At 47.8% G+C, this 22,561-nt stretch overlaps 1 protein-coding gene across 2 annotated transcripts in view; it reads right to left on the bottom strand.

Moving 5' to 3' along the window:
* Positions 1-15,024: 15,024 nt before the first annotated feature.
* Positions 15,025-22,561, bottom strand: part of AREG (amphiregulin) — a 7,979-nt gene continuing 442 nt past the window's right edge. Inside the window, exons 2-6 of one of the 2 annotated variants that reach the window (XM_015624757.3) lie at positions 22,224-22,400; positions 19,466-19,649; positions 18,863-19,021; positions 17,280-17,382; positions 15,025-16,275 (exon numbers count right to left, since the gene is read on the bottom strand). In XM_015624757.3, the coding sequence (XP_015480243.1) occupies positions 17,295-17,382; positions 18,863-19,021; positions 19,466-19,649; positions 22,224-22,400 (608 nt within the window). In that variant the 3' untranslated portion in view covers positions 15,025-16,275; positions 17,280-17,294. Of the gene's footprint in view, positions 17,383-18,862; positions 19,022-19,465; positions 19,650-22,223; positions 22,401-22,561 lie in introns of both variants that reach the window. The other variant, XM_033513825.1, reaches the window with a different exon arrangement.

Genomic DNA, 22,561 nt, shown 5'->3' with positions numbered 1-22,561 from the left:
CATTCCCCGCTTTGAACTCCATCACCCCTAACACACCTCAGAGGGCAACATGTCTCACTGGGCCCTGCCCATCCCTCTGCAAGGTACAGCACAGCAATGTGTGATTTGGGTACCTTATGACTGCTGTGGTCAGCAGCCTTGGGTCAGAGAGGATAACAAGGAGGCAAGCAATGTGCATAAAGCAACGTACTGTACTTGGCTTGCACTGAAATGTGTCAGGTTGGGCAAAGTGAGACACTACAGTCTGAGTCTAGAGAGGCAGTGAGAGACAATGACTTGCCTCCAAAAGCTGCATCTGAAGGAGACAAGTGGATCTATATAAATGGGCCTTCAAGAGATGATCACAGTAAAAATAAGAGATAGCACCAAACAGCTAGAAATACAAACACACAGGCAAGCACTTAGGTAGTGATGCAAGAGCTGATGGAAAAATCAAAATGGAAAAATGCGGTTTCTTCAGGCTAAAGTGAGAGAGGAGCAGCTCTTGTCTGTCCTGTGCTAACAGTGCTGAGCTGTGCCTTACAGCATGTCCCAGCCGAGGATCCACAGAGCAGCTCAGCCAGCGTGCTTAACCAGATTTTCCACCACACCTTTGGGCTGCAGCACACTGTCATTATATCATGCATGCCTGAAATATCTCCATAAAGACAGGATAAAGGAACCAAGGGATCTGTTCCTGACTTTGTTCACTGGAGCTAGCAACAGCTCTGCATGGCTCCCAGGAGCTGCTCTGGAGGGGTGAGGCCAGCCAGTCCCCACACACCTCCCTGCTCCTTCTCTGTAAGCAAGGCCCAGCATCCTGGCAGAAGGGCAGAACCCTGACAGGGCAGCCAAGTGTCCACATTGTCAGGGGGCACACGGGGCCTTTCCATTCCTGGGTTCAGCCTGTGACACAGCCAAGTCCTGTCTGCAGACATGTGAGGGACAGAGCACGTAAGTATCCTGAGATACAGAGGTGCTACTGCATGCAATTCCCTTGCAAACAGATTTCAGATTCAAAATGAGAAAACAGCCCAAAACCTGGACAACTGCAGAGTCCTTGGCCAAAGCAGAATCCACTGGGCTTGGGGAAGTAAAACAGCAACAAAACCTGCACGGTACTCGTAACTTCAGCAAAGTGTACCTGCACAGCTCAGGTAGGTGCCAGGGAGGCCAAATTCCTGTACACAGACTTCCATTAACACAGGATTCCACAGCCTGCCTGCTCCATCACCCACATTCTGAACGGCCTCTCGCTTCACAACACTTTTCAATAACTTAGGAATAAGTTTTGGGTTCTTCCCATTCATGTGGAATGGGGCTGGGGGTTTCACAGCTCATTCTTTGCCTAGCCCCAGCCACGATTATTAACTCACCTTGTTCTTCCGAGACCCACACAAGCTCTCCAATGGAAAAGCATCAGTCTGTCTATAGGATAGGCCCTGTCATTAGTATCAGGAGATCATGTCTTACACTTCCCTCATTCCTTTCTTCTGAGTAAAACCTTCTTTTGCAAATAGACAAGGGAGGGAGAGAAAAGGAAGTCAAACAACTCCTTCACTGCCTCACAATATGCTAATGTTCCCAGAATATTTGTTTGGGGTTTGTTTGAGCCCAATCAAATGGTTTTGCTTGAGCAGGACCAAGGCCTTATTTCAGCCTCTAGCCGGGCTGACACAGAGCCTTTGATCTCCTTCTTGAAGGACATTCAGACCACTCATAGCTGTCAGGTTGCAGCACTGTAAAAAACAGCCTGGCTGCATAGTTCAACCCTTAGAGCAGAGAAAGGTCAGGCAGCACCTCAGCAACATTGACACATCCATGTTAGTCCAGCACAAACTGAATGCTTCAGCATACACGGGTGGAGCTTGCTTGTGCACAAAACACCTTCTCCTTCCACTTCCTAAGTTCAAGCCAGCACAAAAACCAAACTTCAGGGCTGCACAAGAGCAGCCTTGCACTGGCAGGGAGAGGCATCATTCCTAACTCTGCCCATCTCTGCACTCCCCACCTCTCCACTACCTTACTCCTTTTCTGTGGGCTGGCCTTAGAGTGCTTGCTATTGCTCCACCTCAGACGTACTTGTCAGGTGGCTTCACCAAGACCAACTCTACTTGTGCTTTCCCTCCTTTTCAGGGGCACCCAGCCCTGGCTCAGAATCTCAACCTATTTCCTCCACACCCAGACTCACGGCAGGTCCTCACTGTCTCCTGCTGAAACCAAGAGCCCATGAATAACTTCTGTCCTCCCAGCTGGGCTCAGTCCTCTCACTCACCACGTTCCTGGAGTAGATCTTAAAAACCCCGGGGATTTGCACACAGACACAATCACAGGGGAAACAAAGAACAAGCAAACATCAGGACACAGTAGGCTGCAAAGTGCCCAGGTAAACCAACCATGAGTGCAGTAATCTGCCTGTACCTCCCTGCCTCCCCAACAGAGAACAACAACTTGATGAAATGTTGACAACATCTGCTAGGAAGAGCACTGGCCCCTTCTGCAGCTATGCTGTATACTTGTTTGCCAATGTGTATCTGTTAAGCACTTACTCTGGAGGCGAGCAGAGCTGTCAGATCTTGCTGTCTCTTACAGTGGTGAGAGATCTGTGAGTTCACAGCAGGTGATGGGACCAGATCCACGGCTGCAGAGCAGCATTTTCACAAGTCTTCAGCATGGGCCCCGCTCTGCCCTGTGGAGGTCAATGGGCAAACACCACAATTAATGACTTCAGGGTGTGCTCCTGGCTTTGGAAAACCAGCTGTAGATTTCAGTAGGACTTGTGCTGTCGTCCGTGAAACTTGGACCAAACTATGTGGTTACGCTGCACCTGGATTTTGCCTTAAAGGATCCCAAACTATTTATAGTCACTTGCCTTGTACTTTGAGGTGTGTTTGGGTGGGTAAGCAGCAAGGACAAAGCCATGCACCTAAATCACCTTACAGTAAGCAAAGATATCTGCCATCATGTGCAGAGCAGAGAGAAGGAGCAGGAAGGTACCAGCACACGCACACTCGGTGCCCTGTCCCCACGGGGCACCCTGGAGAACTCTCACCTCACAGCAGTTATTCTCCAGTGACCTTGGCCAAGCGAAAACACTCCCAAACACAAAACTCCAGGTCAAACAACATGTCATCTTTTATTCAGAACACATAACTCTTTCTGTGAGTGATTTTTTTTTTTTTTGATTTTACAGGAAATGAAAAATAATGAAATTTAAAAACCGGTAATTTTAAAAACAGCTACAAGACGTTTGTACTAAAGACTGAAATGAGACCTTACTGCAACAGTTCTTTTTTCCTGGACCAACTTCACAGATCTGCTAGACAGCCATTGTGATCAGATGAAATAAAAGCAGCACAAAAAAGCAGTCCCCAAAAAACCTCTCACCTGTAATCACAGTCAGACCAGCAGCCACTCGTCCTTTACTGAAGCCAGGTACTTGACCAATAACCCTCACTGCTGATCCTAGGGCAGCATTTCCCTGTAGTCTCCCCATGTGAGATAATATGTTAATCAAAGAATAACAAGGCATACATGATGTTGTTTTCCTTTTCCTCTAAAACAAACACAGAAGCCTTCAGATCACACCCATTGTTTCACATACCTGAACCTTCTCACGTGAAGTTCACTGTCTCCTGCAGCTGCGTAAGCTGACAGCAGGGAGGTCACCTGGGGTCCCTGCTGCTGACCCTGAGCAGCACAGCACACTGGCTGTGCTCCCTGCAGGCCTTGTGCCTGCCACATCTGACTACAGCTCCTCATTTTGTGCCATGTCCCAGAATTAGAAAAGAAGACAAAGCCCAAATGCTACCTCTGATGTTGTACAGCAGAGGGAAAACCAAACAAGAAGACTCAAAGCCCTTCCCTCTCCACCAGAGACTTTCAAGAGTGGTACTCAACCACCTCTGAGATCTCTCTACTTCCAACAACCAAATGGCTGCTCTTGTAGCAAAGGCCATACTGAAAGGCACCCTGAATCTCAGACATGCTCCAGTATGACAATGGAAAGACATTTTTTTTGTTTGTTGGTTATTTACACCAAAGGACTATGAAAAACCAGAAGAGAAGTCATCTCCAGGTTAACTGAAACCAAGTGAAAAAAGCAGAGAAGCTATTGCAGTAGGTGCCACTGATTCCCAGGGTTTCCACAGTTGGTTCCTTCCCTTCTGCTGGAAAATGATGTCCACACAGGATCTGAGGCCTCTGGATATTTGCCCAGGATTTCCAGATGTCCTACAGATGAGTCAGGGCATTAGTTCTTCAGAAATCAGTCATGTCTGCAACACATATACAAACCATCAGCCAAACTATCAGTTTCTGAGTCACTGTGAGAGACAGTATCTGTTTTATTTACGTGGCTCTCATTTGAGTGCTGGAGTCCCTCAGAAGCACAGTACTTCACTGGATTGCAGGGTGCAGAGGCCAAAGAGAAGCCCAGGGTCCTGCCTCTAATGGTGCCTGCAAGGAAGTGGAATGGGAAGAGCACTGGACCAAAGGGCCTACACCAATCAGCACCTGCCATCGTGAGTCTTAGGGTCATCTTTAGAGGGAAGCTGCACTTTGATCCAGAAAAAGGCAGTCAGTGCCTTTTTCTGGAGTTCTGCTTTCAGTGGCTCTTTGATTTTAAAGCCATGCATATTCCAAGCCTATCTGTACTAAAAATAGGATTCTTTACTAAGAATGGCACTGGCATTAATCACTTTGTGCTCCATTCTCATCTCATGCTCCATTGCCACGCCTCCGGCTGGAGGAGTGTGCTGCAGTAATCATCCACAACTATGTGCTTCTGTGAGCAAGTTTTGAACCTTTGCCATCCTTTGGAAGCTCCCACCGTTTTTTCTTTCATGTGCTAATACAGCTCAGTGGCTTATCTCCTTTCGCATCCTTGGGGCACACCTCTTTCAGACTGTACACTGACAACCCAACCAAGTGGGAAAAACACACAGGAGACAGAGCTGTCCCCCTCCTCCCCCTTGCAGCTCCAGCCAAAATGCAGCTCTCAGCTGAAAGGGATGCTGTTCTTACTTGCATCCAGGAGGAAACAATTTGCTCTACTGGGAAGCTACTGCATCCCTTGGCTCAGACCATCAGCTACACCCCTCCAAGTGCTCATCAGTTAGCAGCAAGGAGGCTTTCAGGCTTTCCTAGTGGGAGGGACACTTTTCCAGCTCAGTTGCACCAGATGCTAAGCAGATGCAGGGTATCACTCCTCCTCAGTATGTCTGGAAAGGGTGTGGGAAGTGGGACATATCTCTGGCCAGGTGCATTTTTGTACTCTGCCTCCCTTGATGGGGTTTTTCCAGATTTCTTGGGCATTTTGCACATCACTTCCAAGTGCAAGAACATGCTTCCTCCTGCCATCTGTGCCAGCGGTGCAGCCAGTGCCAGAGCTGACTGTCACTTACCAGCTCTGATAAGGGGTTAAATACATACAGGTAAACCTGGGCGTATGTTCATAATGCAGGTGGCAGTGATACTTTAAAGGAGGCACCCTTCTTTGTTCCCCTAATGATTCATTCATTGGGAGTGTGGGAATTAACCTATATAAATTTTCGCTACTAAGTAGATACACCTAGATCCTGAAATAGTGGATGGGTGAGAACCAGTTCCAGAGCCTCTACACATTGTCCTGGTAGCACAGAGAGAAACAAACCCACAGCAGCAGGCTAGGAATAGATGACTGCATGGCATTTCTCAGAGCAAATTCTCTTTACCTGACTCACCAGAAATCCTACAGGGCTGCAGGAGACACCTCTGAGGAAGGCCAGAGCTGACTGAGACCTTCACCTGGGCTCTCTCTTCTGGGGGCTAAACTCAGACAGCTGGACCTTTCTAAGCAATACGGGCTCAGACTAGCAGGCAGCCACACGTGGGCTGCAGCAGTACTGGGAGGAAGGGGTGGGATTGCGTCAGGGACACAATATGAACTGGGAGGCCGGCTTTCCAAGCCTGGCTCCATGCCTCCTTTGTACACTGCTGCTCACACCTCGTCTGCTGGGAGGCACAGAAGAGACAGTTCTGTATTGAGGGCATGTCACACATGGAGAACTTGCCTCTCACCTGGCCAAAGGAGGATACAAACCCTTCTGGGAGGCAGTGCAGAGCGGGGTGAAATCTCCAGACTAACTCCTGTACTCCTACTATTTTCTGATTCTCTTGGTAAAACCTTGAAGGCTCAATAGTTGATCAGCCTAATATTGCTCAGAGGACAGACTAGTGCTGGTCTGTGCACTGGAAGTTATAACTTCCACGAGAACCAGAGGAGCCTTGTGGGCTGACAGAAGGACGAGGCAACGGTCATTGCCCTGCTGCTGGTTTCCTACAGCTTTGAAAGGAGATCACAAAGCACTCCTGTTGCAGTGTGCTGAGGCCTTGGTTGCTCAACTTCTTCAAGCAAAGCTTCACAAGGACAAGTAACACCTCAGACACTGCAAGACCTGCCTATAACTTGCTAGAACCTCCAGCCAAACATCCCTCACCACAACAGGCAAGTGCACACAGCTTTGGGTAAAAAGCCCAGAACAGTTTAGAGAATACTATCTTGAAGGAGACAGTAAAGAGATCCTGGAGAGGCATCATCATCTCACTGCAGCTGGGTCAGGACATCAGAGCAGTGCTGTTACACTAACAGGACTCTCAATGGCCACAAATGAATCACAGCAAAGCAACTGGAGGCTCACGGGATATCCTGCAAGTGTCAGGTCTTTGTGCCAGGGATGAATTCCCCACTTAGCTGTGCTGATTCTCTGAGAGGGCACAGCACATTTGGTAGATCTGACAGAGGAGCTGAGAGAAGAATGATTTCAAGTGTCAAGTATCACCAGTCTCAGCTTCTTAGGGAAGGGAAAGCAGAAGGTCAGGATTCCCAAGGAAATACAGCTTAGAAGGGCTCATGTATTGGGACAAACAGCTATTAACACACACAGAGAGGCACAGCAAGGAAGAACAAAGGTACCAGGGGGCTACAATGTAAGCAGGATGAACCTTCCCAGCAGGGCAGCAGAGAACAAAACCCCTCCAGTCCCCAAAGGCAGGAGCCAGGCCCCTGTGTTGCAGAGCCACACGAGCGCGCTCTGGGAGGCCAGGCAGACACGCCACGCCAGGTCATGCACAAGGTGTGTGGGCACAGCAGCCCCATGCAAAGCACTCTCTTGTGTGGCATATCCTGCTGCTCCCCGAGACATGTACGAGCTGCGCTCGGCCGCGCTCCTGGGTGATACCATCTGTTTAATCGCTGCTCTCTGTGCTACAAAGTCACCCCAGATGCTTTGCATTGGAGAGAGCTTTTCCAGCAGTCATTAGCGAGGCAGGGGGTGAGGAAGGAATTGTCAGGCTGCTTTTTGCATAGGTTGTGGCTTTAGTTAACAGCCTCCCCTCAAGTCCTGCTTCCTGCTCTCCCCTCTCCCCTGCTAACTGTGAGTTTCCCTACACTTCCCTTTGGGAGCTACTGTATAGGAATATTTCATAAACAGGCCTGAGGGTTTGTCTGCTGCCTGTCCTACTTCCTTCAGAGCACACGAGATCAGCTGGGCTGGAATGTCAGCCCATATCCTGCTCCCACAATGCCTGGATGAGAGATGGAAACTGATCTGCTCCTGATGATGACTTCTCACTCATGGTGTCTGGCTCCCAGCTCAAGCCACGCTACATTTGGCAGACAGACCTCACAAATCATGATGCTGACTCAAAATTAGGAGAGGAAATAAAGTTAAGTCACGCTATTCTCTGAAGTCTTTATAGTAATATTTAGGTCATACACTGACCTCCATCCCTACTGGTCCCAGGAGCCATAAATGCCCTTGCTCCCAAGAAGTACATCAAACTTTAGGTTCCCAGGCCATGCCTCCATGCCAGAAGCCAGTCCTCCTGTAATTAAGCAGCTCCAGGGACTGGCCCCTGAAGGGAGTCCCTCACAGTACCAGGCAACTGTAGATACTCACTACGGATATGCACGAGTACAAGTAAAAAAACCCAAAACTTCAAGCCCTCACAAAATTTCACACCAAAACACCGTTCATATCCAAGTCCAAAAGTCAGAACTGTTTCCTCTCTGAAGCACCATGGCTGATAGAGAGGTTCACAGTAAAGTCATGAGCACTGATAACCCTGCACAAAGCAGTCGGTCCAAGACAGCCCTTCTGAAAGGCTGGAGTGCTTTCCATAAAATTATCTGCAGCATCAACTGTTAATCATCACAGACCAATTGATCTAATCTTCCACTAAACAAGGGCCTGGCTCATCCTTGTTTTGATAGATGTTAGTCTGTGATAGCCCTACAGTTAAGACAGCAAGGCTTGATAGCACTTTTGTGCTGTTTCACTTATCACTTCACGCTATCCCCAACTTTGGAGCCCGGACAAAGGCTCCCCTTCTCTCCTTTTGCCAGGTACCAGCTGCTCTACTTTCAGGATCCTTGGATCACCCAGGTTTTGGCGAGGTAAGTGGATGTCCTTGCAGGAGCTCTTGTGGGAGGAGCTTTGGAAAACCAGTTAGGACAGGTCCCGCCGGCCCTGGGAGCATTCCTGCTCCCATGCTGATGCAACTGGATCCAATCTCCTGGCAGACCAGCTGGCTGCTTTCCAAAGAGCTCCCTCCAGACTGACTTGCACACTGAGCCCAGGGGATGGCTGTGATGAAATCACTGAGCGAGGGGACAAAAGGCTTTCGGCCTTTATTAAAGGTGGGAACACTTAAAGAAGATAATGTTATTAATTGGCTCCTCCCAAGAAAACACAAGCTGCCTGGTTCTGCTCAGAGTTTACCATTCTGTGGAGCATCTCCCCAGCACCAGCAGGACCGTGGATGTTGAATCATTGTGTTGAACCCTAGTGCAATCGCTTGGGATGTCTGAGATGGGATTCATTTAGAGACTCTTGTGCAACACTGGTGTGAGACGGAAAAGCACAGAGTTATTTCAGTGGCAACACTCACCTTACTCCCACTCAGGATTCCGTGTGTAACAGCTTCATGTCACATGCTCTGCACCAGAGCAGCGATCCAAACACAACCTGAAGATGAAACAGCCTAACAGCCAACCTTGTTTCAGTACACTGGGAACCAGGTAAAACCAGAAACAAGGTTTTAGCAGAGGGACAGATAAAAATTCAAGCCACATGTTCAAACAAGATTCACAATGCACTGTCAAGGCCTCGGTTACCTATGGATGCCTTTTGAATGAATGGTCCTTTTGCCACAAGCCAAGATAATCTCAACACAAAGAATTCTAAAATGCTTTCATCGTGTCCTAAAGCAGAATTTTTCAGACCCCAGCAAAAAGATGGGATCTTGTGCACATGCTGTTTTCCTTGAGTTCCTACTAAATCCGTGACAAAACTCAGGCTGCTGTTCCTAGGACCCAGGTGAGATAGGTGATGATGACCAAGCACACCACCATCACTGCTCAACCCCTGTACCAACTTTTCCTGTGACACTTTTGCTAACAGACACACATTGTTCAGTCTTGCACTGCTTGCTCATTAGCATTGCAGTAAGTCATGTCTTATGTAAATCGTGTCAGCCCACAGAAAAACCAGTTCAATTCCAGTCTGCATTGCCGGGATGGACATAGAACAGAGCACAAGTGCTAATGTTCTTTTTTCCTTTTTCTGGGCTTTTTTTTTCTAATAGAAAACCAAGGACCAAGCATAAAAGCAGCCACTGCCTATCTTCCACTATAAGAAGAAACCCCCTCACATGTGTGGAAAGGCTTTCCCACACACAAAATTATACCGGCTATCTTTTTCCAGGTCACCCAGCTTGCATCTACAACAGCAGTTTCTGTGCCCCTAATTAGAGGTTTGAAAAACCAATAGGCATTTTTGTCTGTGGACCTCATGGCTGCTTTCAGACCTTAACTTTATCTTTTAAAGGCATGGCTACACAGCTAACAGCACTCTATCTTTTCTACATGATGCCTCATAACCTTATGACTGTGAACGTGACCGAGAAAAATAAGCGTGCAGCCATGCTAAGGGGATCTTTTTCCTCTTCCTGCTGCTAATGCATGCTTCCCAAAGGTCTGTGAACGGTTTCTGGTTTTATCCCTGTCACAGCATGCATCACTGCATGTACCAGTTTCCCCTCTAGTCTCTCCCCCAGTGCAGAAAGATAACAGGCGATTCCTGCTGGTCCTGCGAAAGGCCCTGGAACAGGTATGTACTGGCACTGTGATTTGCACTTAGCACAGGGATCATTCCTTAATATGCCTCAATATTTGCTTGCTATGCCTGTGGTGTGAGAGAAGTGGTTCAATCCCTGTCCTTCCTCTGGTCCATTTTGCTCAACCCTGCTACCCTATCCTTTCACCTCACTTCTCTTTCCAGCTGAAATCCCAACTGCTGCTGTCTTTTTCAGGCAACAGGCTATAGTAATTCCCTAGAACATCTCACAGGATTGACACACATCACTGCTGTGCATGTGTTTGAAAAGCTTTCATCATAAATGAGGGGGACAGAGACCTGACAGAACGCTTGTTGCCCTAAGCCCTGGTTTGGTTTTGCTCTGCTCCACCCAGGAGGTGTCTTACTTTCATCCCCAACAGTAATCATCCCCAGGCATAAGGCAGGGAAGTGCCTTTTAACTGAAGGAGCCAGATACGGTCTGAAAGCAACGCAGACGAGTATCAATGGGAGCCACGCTAACGCTGTACCTACCCAAATTACACTTGCAAGTTTCATTTGAAACTCTCCACCTGCATTTGCTGGGTGCACCTTTAATACCTCCTGAACATAAGAGACACTGCTTAGAAACATGAGGGTGAACAATGCAAGAAAAGGGCAGTGTTGTGGGTAGAACCTGGGGCAGCTATCAGGCTCAGCCCTCACTCAACCACCACCAATTCACATTACCATCCCAGCCGGGACACAAGGAGAGCAAGGACACCTGACAAGACATCGGCCTGTCTGAGATTATTCTACAGAGATAGTACTACTCTGAACTGACAAGAGACGTGGACACTCTAATAGTGACAATTAAAAATATATTCCTCACTTGAAAATTCTAAAAGTAATTTCTGTTTCCACTTTTTTTTTTCCCAAGATGGTTACCTGCAGTGCTGAAAAGATTTCCTTTCCTAAGCAAAAAGAAACTAATGGTACAGCATCAGCAGCACTTCTTTATCTTCTGGAAGAACAGCAGGTTTCCAGCACCACCCAAACCAATCCAGCCTCTTTCTGCTGTCTGATGCCCAAATACAAATTCATAGCAGGAGTGTAAGGAAAAAACACACCCAAAGAAGGAAACTATTTTCCAAGGTCTGGAACAAAGTATCAAAAGGCAGGAACCAAAGGCAGTTAGAAGCCAGTGTCCTCTGACTTAGGGTGCATGGTGTTGGAATGAGGGTAGGACACCCAGGTTAAGATGTATTGGAAATGCTGGATTAGATCAGACTCACAGACTTTTCAGCTTTGTTTTTTATCCCAAGATGCAAAGAGAACAGACTGCATTATTTCAGTCATAAAATCCTGAGCTGAGAATTGGCTACTTTTCTGAACCACGTGCAAAAAGATAAATCTTAATGACACAAAAAGCTTACCAATGAAAACTTGATCTTTCTCAAAAAAGATGCATTGACTGTCTTTACTAGGAAAATACATTTCGAAAGCATTTCTCTGCTTTGGACTAAGGCTGCGCTAGCTCAAAGGTGTTCTTTGGCTGAAGAAGGCCCAAATGCTGCCTCCTTGGCTGTGGGCCTATCCAGGGAACAAACAATAGCTGTTCCCCTCTCACACTCACAGGCGTAGCTGTCTCAGCTGAGCGACTCCCAAGTCATAGACAAAGCCAGACCTGCAGCAAACGAGGATTACTGGCTCAGGAAAGGTGTAACCAGCAGAGGAACGATAGGTATGCACATCTCTATTCACAAAATGAGAAGGAAGCTAGGTTTGCTTATTGGGGACTGTCTGACCCTTCTGTCCACTGATCTGTCTCACATGGAGTCCAAGAGAGGCAGCAAAAGGCAGCCCTTGCTCCTGGCACATGCTCACTCACAGCATTCTGCAGTCACCAAGGACATGCAGCCGTGGCTTCCTATCCAAGAGAACACCTCAAGAGCCAGGTGAGTGCAGGATTGTCCTCTCAAGTGGGACACACAGCTAGCATATCAAGAAACCCCCTCCCAAGAGAGGCGAGCATCTGTCCCAGCTCACAGCCCTGCTTTCAGACACGCTTGCTTGGGGAGTTCACTGAAGCATCAGTAGTGCTACCTAAGAGTATTGCTATAAGAAACACCCCAAGTCTTGTAAGGACTCACACCTTTACACCAGCTACTGAAAATGGCATCAAACAACTCAAATGTGGGTGAAGCAAATCACAGCACAGCTATCAGGTATCGCTCACAACACAGACACCTTCATAGATGACCATGCACGTCTGGATTTATTGAGGAAAACTTGGTAAATTCAGAGTACCATCTGCTACTCTGAAGGAAAAGGGGCATACTGGGAGCTGGGCAGGACGAGGGAAGCCAAGTCCAGAGGCAGACAGGAAGCTCCCCTGTCATAGACAACTGCAAACACTCCAAAGCTCCACTAAGTGCACAACAGATAACACCACGGTGAGCTATCCTTCTTGCTACCATCCTCACAGAGAACAAAACGTTCAGGAAAGACTAAGGAATTGTGCAAGAAGCCATGACCATCAACATTATCCCTGGATACTGATCTGGATATCAGAAATAGCTTGCCAAATCAACCCTGTGTGCAGAAAATTGTGCAAGTACATGAGGCTCCTCCCTCAGGTCTCAGCTGAAGCACCTACAAGTGAGGGACACAGATCCTCTCCAAGTGGCATTGTCAATGGAAGGTTAAGAAAAATCTGGAAGCCTAACTTAGCAATAAGACGTGCAACCAGAAATCCAGGCACGCTCAGTGAAACCAAGGTAGCTCCATGGTGAGGGGAGAAGGTCAAAAGCCAGATTATGTACATCCTAAAGAATAGTCCTGGCTGTGCAGGATCAACAATAAAAATTATCTTTGCCCTTACCTTGCAGCAAATCAGATTTTCTTATCACACAAGCAGAGCATCCTTGGACAGCAAGAGACCTCCAGACACACAGTTCCACCCATCTATTGTGGGTTCTTTTAAACCCACTGGACACTGTAGGCCTAGATGGTGCTTGTGCCTCACACTCCCATTCGGAAGCTTGGAGCAGGCCGTTATTAGCCAGGGCCATAGCAGAAAAAACACAGTACTGCTTGCTAGAACTCGTAATTGATTAAAGCATAATGAAGGGAATTTTTCCTCCCTTATATACAAGGGTTCTGGATTTACAATCACCTAGGCCATTCATGGACAGAGAGATGTGCCCTCAGTTCCCTGCACTAAATTCCCCAAAAACAGAAAACAGTTCCAAGCGTTCAACAAGCCACCACAGGGAACACAGGCAGTTCCCTGCCCTGCATGAGACAGCACCATCTCTTAGGCACAGCAAAGCTCTGCTGGCAAGAGCTACAGCAGCACTCGATGTGACTGACCAAGAGCAGAGCACAGAGAGGAGCTGTGCAGCAGAGCTGCTGGCCACACAGCCTCTCAGAAAACCTGGCCACAACCTAAATCCTTAGAGAGGAGCGAGCCTTCTGTGTAGTCTGCCCCCCGCTGTTGCCTCTGCAGTTTCCAACTCCTTACTTACAGAAAATATTTTCCAGCCCATTCACTAATCAGGGTATTAAAAGTATACAACAGATGGCATCCACAACTTACACTGGTAGCTTCACTCCCGTCAGGCTCAGAAGCTGGGGAGGGAAGAGGAAGAACAGCTCTGTTTCCCACGGTAGTGTTGGTTTAACCTACCAAGTAAAAAACTTGTTACTTCCTCAAAAATGCAGACTAGAGAGAGAAAAGTTTCTGGAAAGGAGTCTAATGGCTTTTAAAAGGGGGTTATACTCCATCCTCAGTCTCACTAGGCCATGGCTTGGTTACCACTGAGATCAAGCTTGTTTACTCCAAAGCAAAAAAAGTCTTGGCAGCACTGACAGAAACAGCTTTTCTTGCCAGAGCTCTAATAGCAAATGTCTGTGGAAAAGCCACTTGGAGAAATGCTGTTTACTTTGGTAATGAGGCAAGTTCCCTGGAATGAAGTCTTGCAATCTTCCCAAGAGATGTTGCAATACTTTACCTGTACCTCAGCTACATACCATACAGGCTGCTCTCAGAGCCTGGGAACTCCCTGGCCAGCTCAGGAGGTCAAGCAACTCCACGCAGTTGCATCTCAGCAACTCCAGGCAGGATTTAGCTGTAGTCCCACACTGGATACACAGCCTGCATCCTAATTAAAACTGATGGCTGGGGGCATTTTTTCAGCTCTGCTTCAAGGTAAGCTCCAGCCACCAATACCGCCTGAAGATGCTTATGAAAAAAGGGCCTCAAAACAATCTTCTCCATCCCCTTCTTTTTCATCATATAAAGCCAAACCATCCTCCTTGAAACTAATTTTTTTTCAGGCAGCTCTCAACTTAGACCCCAGCTCACTGCTAGAAATGCTCTGAGGGAACATCAGCACACAGCTGGACTACTAAGTACCAAGCAAAAGAAGAAATTTCAAGCAGACAGCAGAGGCCAAGTCTCCCTTTCTGCTTAGGGAGAAACTGGCCTGAGGCTATGCTGCTTTTCCTTGTTTATTTAAGACCAGGTTTCAAGGTGCTGTCCAAATTCTGTCCAACTGCACAGAGATGAAAGGCTCTTGCTGTTCAATATTCCACCTCTCGACTCAAGCACAAATGGCTACAACATTTGCTCAAACCTCAGTTTGAAGTTTGGCTGCCAATGAGACAGCTGACTTAGCCTCTCCCCAGTTCAGCACCAACAAGATGCCTTGTAGCTGAATGAAATGGATTTCTTACCCAAACACGTACTTGCATTTGTACATTTTGTTTACAAACAGCTCACACTCTTGTAAGAGCACCAAGCCCATGCCTGACACATGGCTGCAGTTCTTCATGGCAGTATTTGTGCTCCCAAGTGTTGAAATTCTTGCTTTGAGGAGAAACCAAGCTCTAATTTCAAGTGTTTACATGTACTCCTGAGAGCAAGGAAAAAATCTTACCATGATTAGGTTATGTAAAAAGTTTAATTATAAAATAAATAAGTTTGTTATGGAAACGTTAAATATTAAATACAGCAATAAATATTTACACATTTACAGATACAACTTGACAATTAATGGTGTTTCTCTGCTACCAGAAGAACTCTGCTCTGTTTACACAGAACACAATCACTCTTCCAAGAAGAAACTGAACTCAGATAACACTCTGTGCTCATGACAGCACGGACAGTAGAGAAACCAGAGACACCTGGGTCAGCAAAGATTGAGGTAAGATGGGTTCTTCACACCTGAAGGAAGAGCACAAGAGACCACTGCTTGCAAAGCATCAGTGCCTGAATTAAATTCTCCAAAGGAACAGGTTCTTAGTCAAGTTCAACGGATGGGATCTGATATGAAGCATTTTATATTTAAGCACTGCTTAAAGCAGCAACAAGTATCTGTTTAACAGAAGTAGCTTTGTTTTTAGGAGAGATGGGTCCAGCCTTATCAGTTGGTTTAAGCATGGATCTTTTCCTTTAGATGCAAAGCCTCAGGTCTTGCATCTACTGCCTCAGCATCCTGAGGAGACTAATTTCAACTTGGGCTAGCACACACGCAAATGGATAGCTCCACTCACACCACGAGTCCGACAGAACTCGGAGGGATCACTTCCACACACACAGTAACAGAACCCAGCTGAGGCTGACAAAGATCTGTCACCAACGCCCTGCAAGTCACAACTACAGGTGAAGCTCTCAGAAGCCAGTATGGACAGGGAGCACGGTGACAACAGAACCAGGTTTTTCATCCACTGAGGTCAAGGGAGAGAAGCCTCCTCCCTTTTTCACTTTGGTAGAGGGAAGGAAGGGAATTTTCTCCCTTCCATCCATTCCTCAAAGCCGCAACAGGTTCTCCCCCTTAGAGTTAGAGCTGCCAAAGGAGACTTGCTAAGAGAACCAAGTCCATCCACACAACAGCCACGACCGGAGCTCTGCACACAGAGAGAAGGCTCAGCAGCAGTCTCTAGCAGGTTGTGACAGCAGGTCCTGTCCCCCACAGAGCCAGCTCCTTCCACATCGTTGTGCCGAGATGCAGTGATAACTGGTCTCCTCAGCAAGTGATTCAGCAGCAAGTGGCCTGTTGACATCTCCTTGCAGCAGCCTCTCTCTTGATGAATCAGGGCTGAGTGGCAACAGCTCCAGCCCACAGTGTCCAGGTGGATGTGTCAGGTAGCCAGAGGTACCCCGCAGCTTGGCAATGGCCACTTCAGAATTGTTCTGTAACGGGCAGACCAGGCACATTAATCACCATCCCAGGCACAAGCACCCTGTGCTAGCACCACGGCAAACCGACCAGCAAGGCAAGTGGGTTCAGGATGTGCACACACCTGAGGACACTCCTCAGGTACTGAGGATACTCTTCAGCTTCAAGTAAGCTTTCAGCAAAACTCTCTAATTGTCACTGAGCAAAGCCAGAAAATATCTAGAGCTGACATGCGGTAAAGCAAAACCTGAGAGCTCTGCCAGGTATTTCAGGACTATCTTTTGTGGCTTCCTCCTCAGCTTGTAGTGTAACTCCTTTTCAGTAATGCTCCTTGAGTCTGCTGTTACGTGCACTTGGCCTCAGAAGAGACCAACTTGCCTGCTCAGTAAAATCCACTAGATCGCTTCCAGAAGCAACTCACAGATGCCGAGGGGCTTTGGGGCTCAGCTGCTGCGACAGTACTCAACTTGACAGAGTGGCCATCTGTGGTGCTCACAGAACTCACAGCTTTAAGATGCTTAACAAACTTTGCTGTGGCCACTTAAGGGATTTAAGCAGTTGCTTTCCCGAGCAAATTTCAGTTTCTGAGCACCAGCTACTTCCTGAGACTTTCCTTGCAGCAAAGATATGAAAACGCTCAGTACTTCTCTTCCAAGAGGTGATGATGCCATGGCACCATCTTCCATGACTGAAGTCTACCAGTGTTTCCTGCACTACATCTGCCTCTGTCCAGATAATTCAGGACTCTTTCTTCACAGCCCCACTCAGAGCTCAGTACAGCTTCCCATGCTCACTTGGCCTTGAACACAGCCAGAAATTTAACAGAGCTGTTAAACAACTTGTACAAGTCAAGGTGGTTTTGAGAAACCAGAAAACCAAGCCAGCTGCTCACATGTAACCTATGTGTTTCATGACACTTGAAGCATTAAAAGCAAACACTAGCATTGCAAAACAAGCATGCAATTCCCATACAGCCTGGAAGGTTCACCTGAAAGGTGTTTGAAGACAGCATTCATACCTGCTTTCTCCCCATTTACACACCAACATGGCCATTTCTGCTCTCTTGTCGGAGTTTTTTCCTTTCTTCTTTCTCTTCATACTGAGGACACTTTTTCCTGACCCTGTGGAATTACAGCAGGTTAGAGATAATTTGGAACCCTGATGCACATCCTGCTGTCACCATCCTCTGCAGCATTTAGACTCGTGTTCTTTGAATCCTCAAGCAACTCCTTGGCACCAGGGAGTTTCAAGCAAGGCGGTTTTTAAGCAATCAGCATCAAGCAGTATCTGCTCATAAAATCAAGGAACCCCTGCACTAGATGCCAGGGTGCCTCACAGAGATAGAGCTCCTTGCCAGAAAGCACATTAGGGAGCAAGATGAATAGAGGTGATCACTGAGACTGGGCAAAGCACCAGGAGAATTTCTGGGTGACAGATTTCCTAGTGGCTTTGGCTTTTAGCTGCAGAGACCACGCTGTCTTCCACCTCCCCACAGCAGAGCTGTGCAGGTGTCAAATCTTCAAATATCTGTCCCTTGAATATATAATAAGGAAGCCCTTGACTGATTTTTCCCGTTCCTCCCGTGTTTCCTAGTGACTATTCCAAGCAGCTTCTCTGGATGAGGTTAGAGATGAGAGTTCAGAACGTGAAGCTAATGCACTTCAGAAACTACCAGCAGTGAGTTGCTCTTAGAGCACTACAGAACTGGTTATCTCTCCTAGCAGCAAGGAATGAGGCAGTGTTCAGAGAACAAGTGTTCATCCCAGCATTCCTCTAGTTCAGAGTTAAATATGAAGCAACACTGAAATGACAAACGCGTGCCTTGTTTCCTGAATTGCAGGAAAAGGTACAGCATGTACCCAATTCAGATGATGTGCTTCATCAAGATCTAAAATTAGACTGAACCTTGGGGTTTTTCTACAATATCCCAAGCCCTATGGTGCTGGAGCTGCAGTGACAGAACTGCAGGACTGTTCCAATACTCAGTTTATTATATAGTTTGAAACTCATAGCCAGAAAAGCTCTTGAAGTTATCCTCAACAGGACTCCAGATTCTGACAACCCACAGCACTGAACTGCAGCAGCTGGTTCAGCTGAAATAGCGCTCCCTTCAAATTAACAGCAAGCACAATTTGGGACTGCCAGCATTTGCCTCCCCATCTGCTTTCCCTTCAGGTGCAAGCATTTAAGCCCAGCAACATCCATTAACAATTGGACTCTCAGAGCACCACTTCCTACCCTCCACATGTTGGGTAATAGCCGTGCATGAGGCCATCACATCCCTGCTCACAGATTTCTCCACAAGGACTGGGGAAGGCACAGCTGTGTCAGCATTAATGCTCCCCCTGGGCTTCCTGCTGATGTTCTGCAGCACTCTAACTACCCCGGCTGTAGCAAGGGCAGAAAGTTTCTCGGTTTACAAAACAAGGGTCACAGACCTTGCTTCTACTCCCCAGACATATTCAAGCTAGGCTAAGAACTCATCCTTTCCAGATGCTTTCCACAAAGGTAAGGCAGATGAGCCATGCACATGCTGGGGTTATTGGGCACAGGCCCCGCTCACACTTAAGGAAGACAGACACCAAAGAGGATAATACTTACTGCACTATCACAATGATAAGTACAGTAATGAAGCTGACGCTTGAGAGCAGGACAGCTACCACTACCAACACAGTCTTTGAGTAGTCTGCCACATCATTCTTCCTTTGAGTCTTCATGAACTGTTCACCACAGCGCTCACCAAAAAAATCCTGATGACACCTGCAAGTAAATATTAACACAAGTTCTTATCAGCTCTTGTGCTGTCTGGAGCCAAGGACACCCACACACACTCAGACCTGACTTAGACATCTTCTGAGGTTCCCATGAATCTCAAGATGCTCCCTTCAGAGCATGTTCGTGAAATGCAGTCACTGCTCTAGCACAAGGTTTGTCAGCATTTCAACAAGTCGAGATTAGTTTGGGTGTGATGTTCCAGAAAGACACGCCTTTTCATTCTTTTGGTTTGAGTTTATGACCAACTGATGAGTTCAGTGGCTTGTTATGCATCTCAGATTCCATCATCACTCAATTTACATGGCAGAAAGAGTCTCAGTCAAAATACGGCAGGAGATGGATCTACATCGAGTTGACACCGATTTCTCCTCTGAGCCCTCACATGGCTCACGGCAATGACACCTAACTCACAAGGTACAAGGAACTTACTTGCAGGTCACCATCTGGAGATGTTCTCGGTATATGCATTCCCCATGGATGCAAAAGTTTTTGTATTCCATTTCACAGGGAGTCCCTTTCTTCTTGTTTCTCCCTCTGTTTTTCTTCCTTCTTGATTTGCCAGCATTCTTCTCTCCCCCCCTCTTCGCTGGCTTGGGTTTAACCACAGGTTCAACTGGAAAAAGGACACGATGACTTGGTATAAAAGTGCTAGAGAGCAGGATTCTGAGAAAATGGAATTAAAGAACTCGGTGAGAGCGAGGAGGACCATCACCGCAGGAGAATCTGTGACCAGGAAGCACAGGATGCAAGTGAGAATGCTGCTGGGCATCTCACACCCAGCACAAAGGCAGCAAGCTCAGCAGCTCATTAAAGCCCCGCTCTGCTAGTCTTAAGTCCTGTGCCATGCAGAGCAGAGGCAGTAGCAGCAGATGAGCCAAGAGCCACCAAAGATGAAGAGCAGCAGAGGTGCAGGACTGCAGCATTTCACAGCATGAGATGCTTGAGTGCGAGAGCACAGCTTCGAGCAAAAGCCTGGAGTTCAAGCAAGCAGGGAGTTCATGCTGAGCCAAGCCAGCCTCTAGTTTTCTAGGGACTCAGATACAAGGCTAACAGCTCCATGTCTCTAAACTCTCCATTTGCATCAGTGATGAAAGGCACTGGAACTCGCTAGATAGTCCTGGGCACTTGCCGAGGCAAAGCAGCTTGCTATCCCGGTTGGGATACTTGTTTCTCCTAAACAACCTGCAGTGCTGTCTTCAGACCGAGAGCTCCTTTCCAGTCCTCCTACTTTGTGAGAGATGCTGAGCGCAGGGAAGGCGCGAAGGCAAGACAGTCAGACTATTTATTCTGCCGCTTACTGCTGCCCCTCATTATCTCAATTAAGACAAACCTCTAGAAGAGTGTGGTTTAAAATCCTGGTGACTTAGTAGCCCTTGGATTTAAGCAAGGGCAATCATGCTCCTTTCGCTGAGGAGAAGAAACCAGCTGCTGACAGTGGGTCAGAAGCTCCAGGGCTGCCCCGTGCAGCAATCCAAGTTGAATAGCACTAGTTCGGACTAACTTGGCACAGAAAGTCTTGGCAAGAACCCGCCCCCTGCACTGCCAGCCCCGCAGCAAGGCTGCTCAGGAGTAACAGTTACCCGGAGGATTTGCATAGGCCCTAAGAAACAGCAGAGCTATGACAACAAGCTTGCATTTTGCTCTTGTGCTCTGCAGACCTAATGAAAGTAATTTTTGGATGATTGATATTTTACCCACTGCTCTATGCATACCGGTAGCAACCACAATAGGGCACAACTGGATCTAACTACTTCCTAACCCTGTATTTCTGGTGCCGAGAGCCCGTACAAAGGAACAAGGTGTAGCTCACTGTTGTCTAGACAGCTGATCATTTTCACTTCTAGAGCAACAAGCCTGGCTTGAAGTTACTTAAAAGCAAAAATGCCTTCAGCAACCAGAAGTCTGATTAAAATAGTATGAGCTATATTAATATGTAAACGAGGTACACAGTTCCTGCAGCAAGGTTTCCTGTGCCTGGAAATGTGAGCTCACTCCTGAAGTCAAAGGCCCCTGCTCTGTCCCGTCTGACTTGATCTTTAGGTTCGCACTCTCATAATTGAGGCCGCTTCCCTTCCTCCCTCTCCCAGGCTCAGCTTGTCAGCTTGATCTCTGCGCCCCTGTCTGCAGGCTGCATGGCCAGGAAAGCCATCCCCAGCTGAATCATAACAGCTTCAAGGTTTATCCACAGATAAACCTCATGCCAAGCAGAAGAGCTGGTCCACAAACCAACCACCCTAGGTAACAAGTCTGGTTTCTGTGCAGTTAAGACAACACCTCGGTCACCAAGCCAGTAGTTTTACAGGCTGAACTGCTCGATAACCCTGACAGGCGCCTTTCCCCCACAGATCTTCAGGGAGAACTCCAGCAAAAACCCAGATTCCCTCAAGTGACCACATAGAGCATGGTCCCACTTAAATTAAGAATTCCTTCAGTCACAATAAAGTCTCAGGGTGCTTCTGCAACAAAATCAGTAGTCAGATCCACCCTGGAGGCAACAGGACCAGCCTACTCACACCTACTGAGGTTCAAATCACTTGTAGATACCTGGCTTGTATTGCAACTACACTTAGCCCAGAACCAACAAAATACTCCCATTCCCACAGTCAGGCAGACTGCTCACATCTCCTCACAGCTCAGCAAGTGGGCAAATTACAATAAATACACACAACAGCTATCGACAGTGCGGCATTGCCCTAAAGATGCTTAACAAACTTTCCTCTGGCCACTTAAGGGATTTCAGCGTCTGCTTTCCCAAGAAAATTTCAGTTGACTCCAACCCAAATAAGCCACCGTCAGAAACTACCCAGAAAGTTCTTGGAGCAAGGCAGACAACTTGATGTTAAACAAACCTTTAGAGCCAAACAGCACCTATAAACTCCACTGATGGTTCTATACCAAGCAGGTGGTCACCACCTGACCGTAGCCCTCTTGTGAGGTTTATCAGCAAATAAAGCTACACAAAGCAAGCTACCACCTAGCCTGTAGCTTCCACACACCCTGGGTGTGCATTCACGCATTCATGTTAGATTTCCACCCCTGACAGCTATTTCTAAAGCAGCAGCTTCAAGCACAAGCACATTTTTGCTCCATACTCCACGAGCTAAGCACAGCAGCGTTTACAAGAAAGGAAAGGCGTACGCTGGGACTCGCAAGTTCCGAGAACCCAGCCCCAGCGCCGCCGACTCACCTCGGATCAAGTCATCCACGATGTACTGGTGGACGGGCGGCGCCTCCTCGTCCTCCTCCTCATCCTCCTCGTAGTCAGGACCCGGCACGGGCTCGCCCTCGCGGCTCCCGGGCTCCCGCTCCTCGTGCCGCTGTGGCTCCGTGGCGTTGGGCGACGACCCGGCGGCCGCACGGCTCGCTTTGAGGGAGAGGAAACGGCGCCGTGAGCAGTGGGGCAGAGGGGTCACCTCCAAGCGCGGCGCCGCGGGCTCCCTCACTCGCCTCAGCGCCTTCCCGCCAACGGCCGTCCCCTCAGGCGCGAGCTCCCCCTCAGGCGCGAGCCCCCCCTCAGGCGCGAGC

Source organism: Parus major, chromosome 4, assembly GCF_001522545.3.
Source record: "Parus major isolate Abel chromosome 4, Parus_major1.1, whole genome shotgun sequence".
NCBI classification, from domain to species: domain Eukaryota; kingdom Metazoa; phylum Chordata; class Aves; order Passeriformes; family Paridae; genus Parus; species Parus major.
This window is presented reverse-complemented; position numbering and strand designations above follow the sequence as displayed.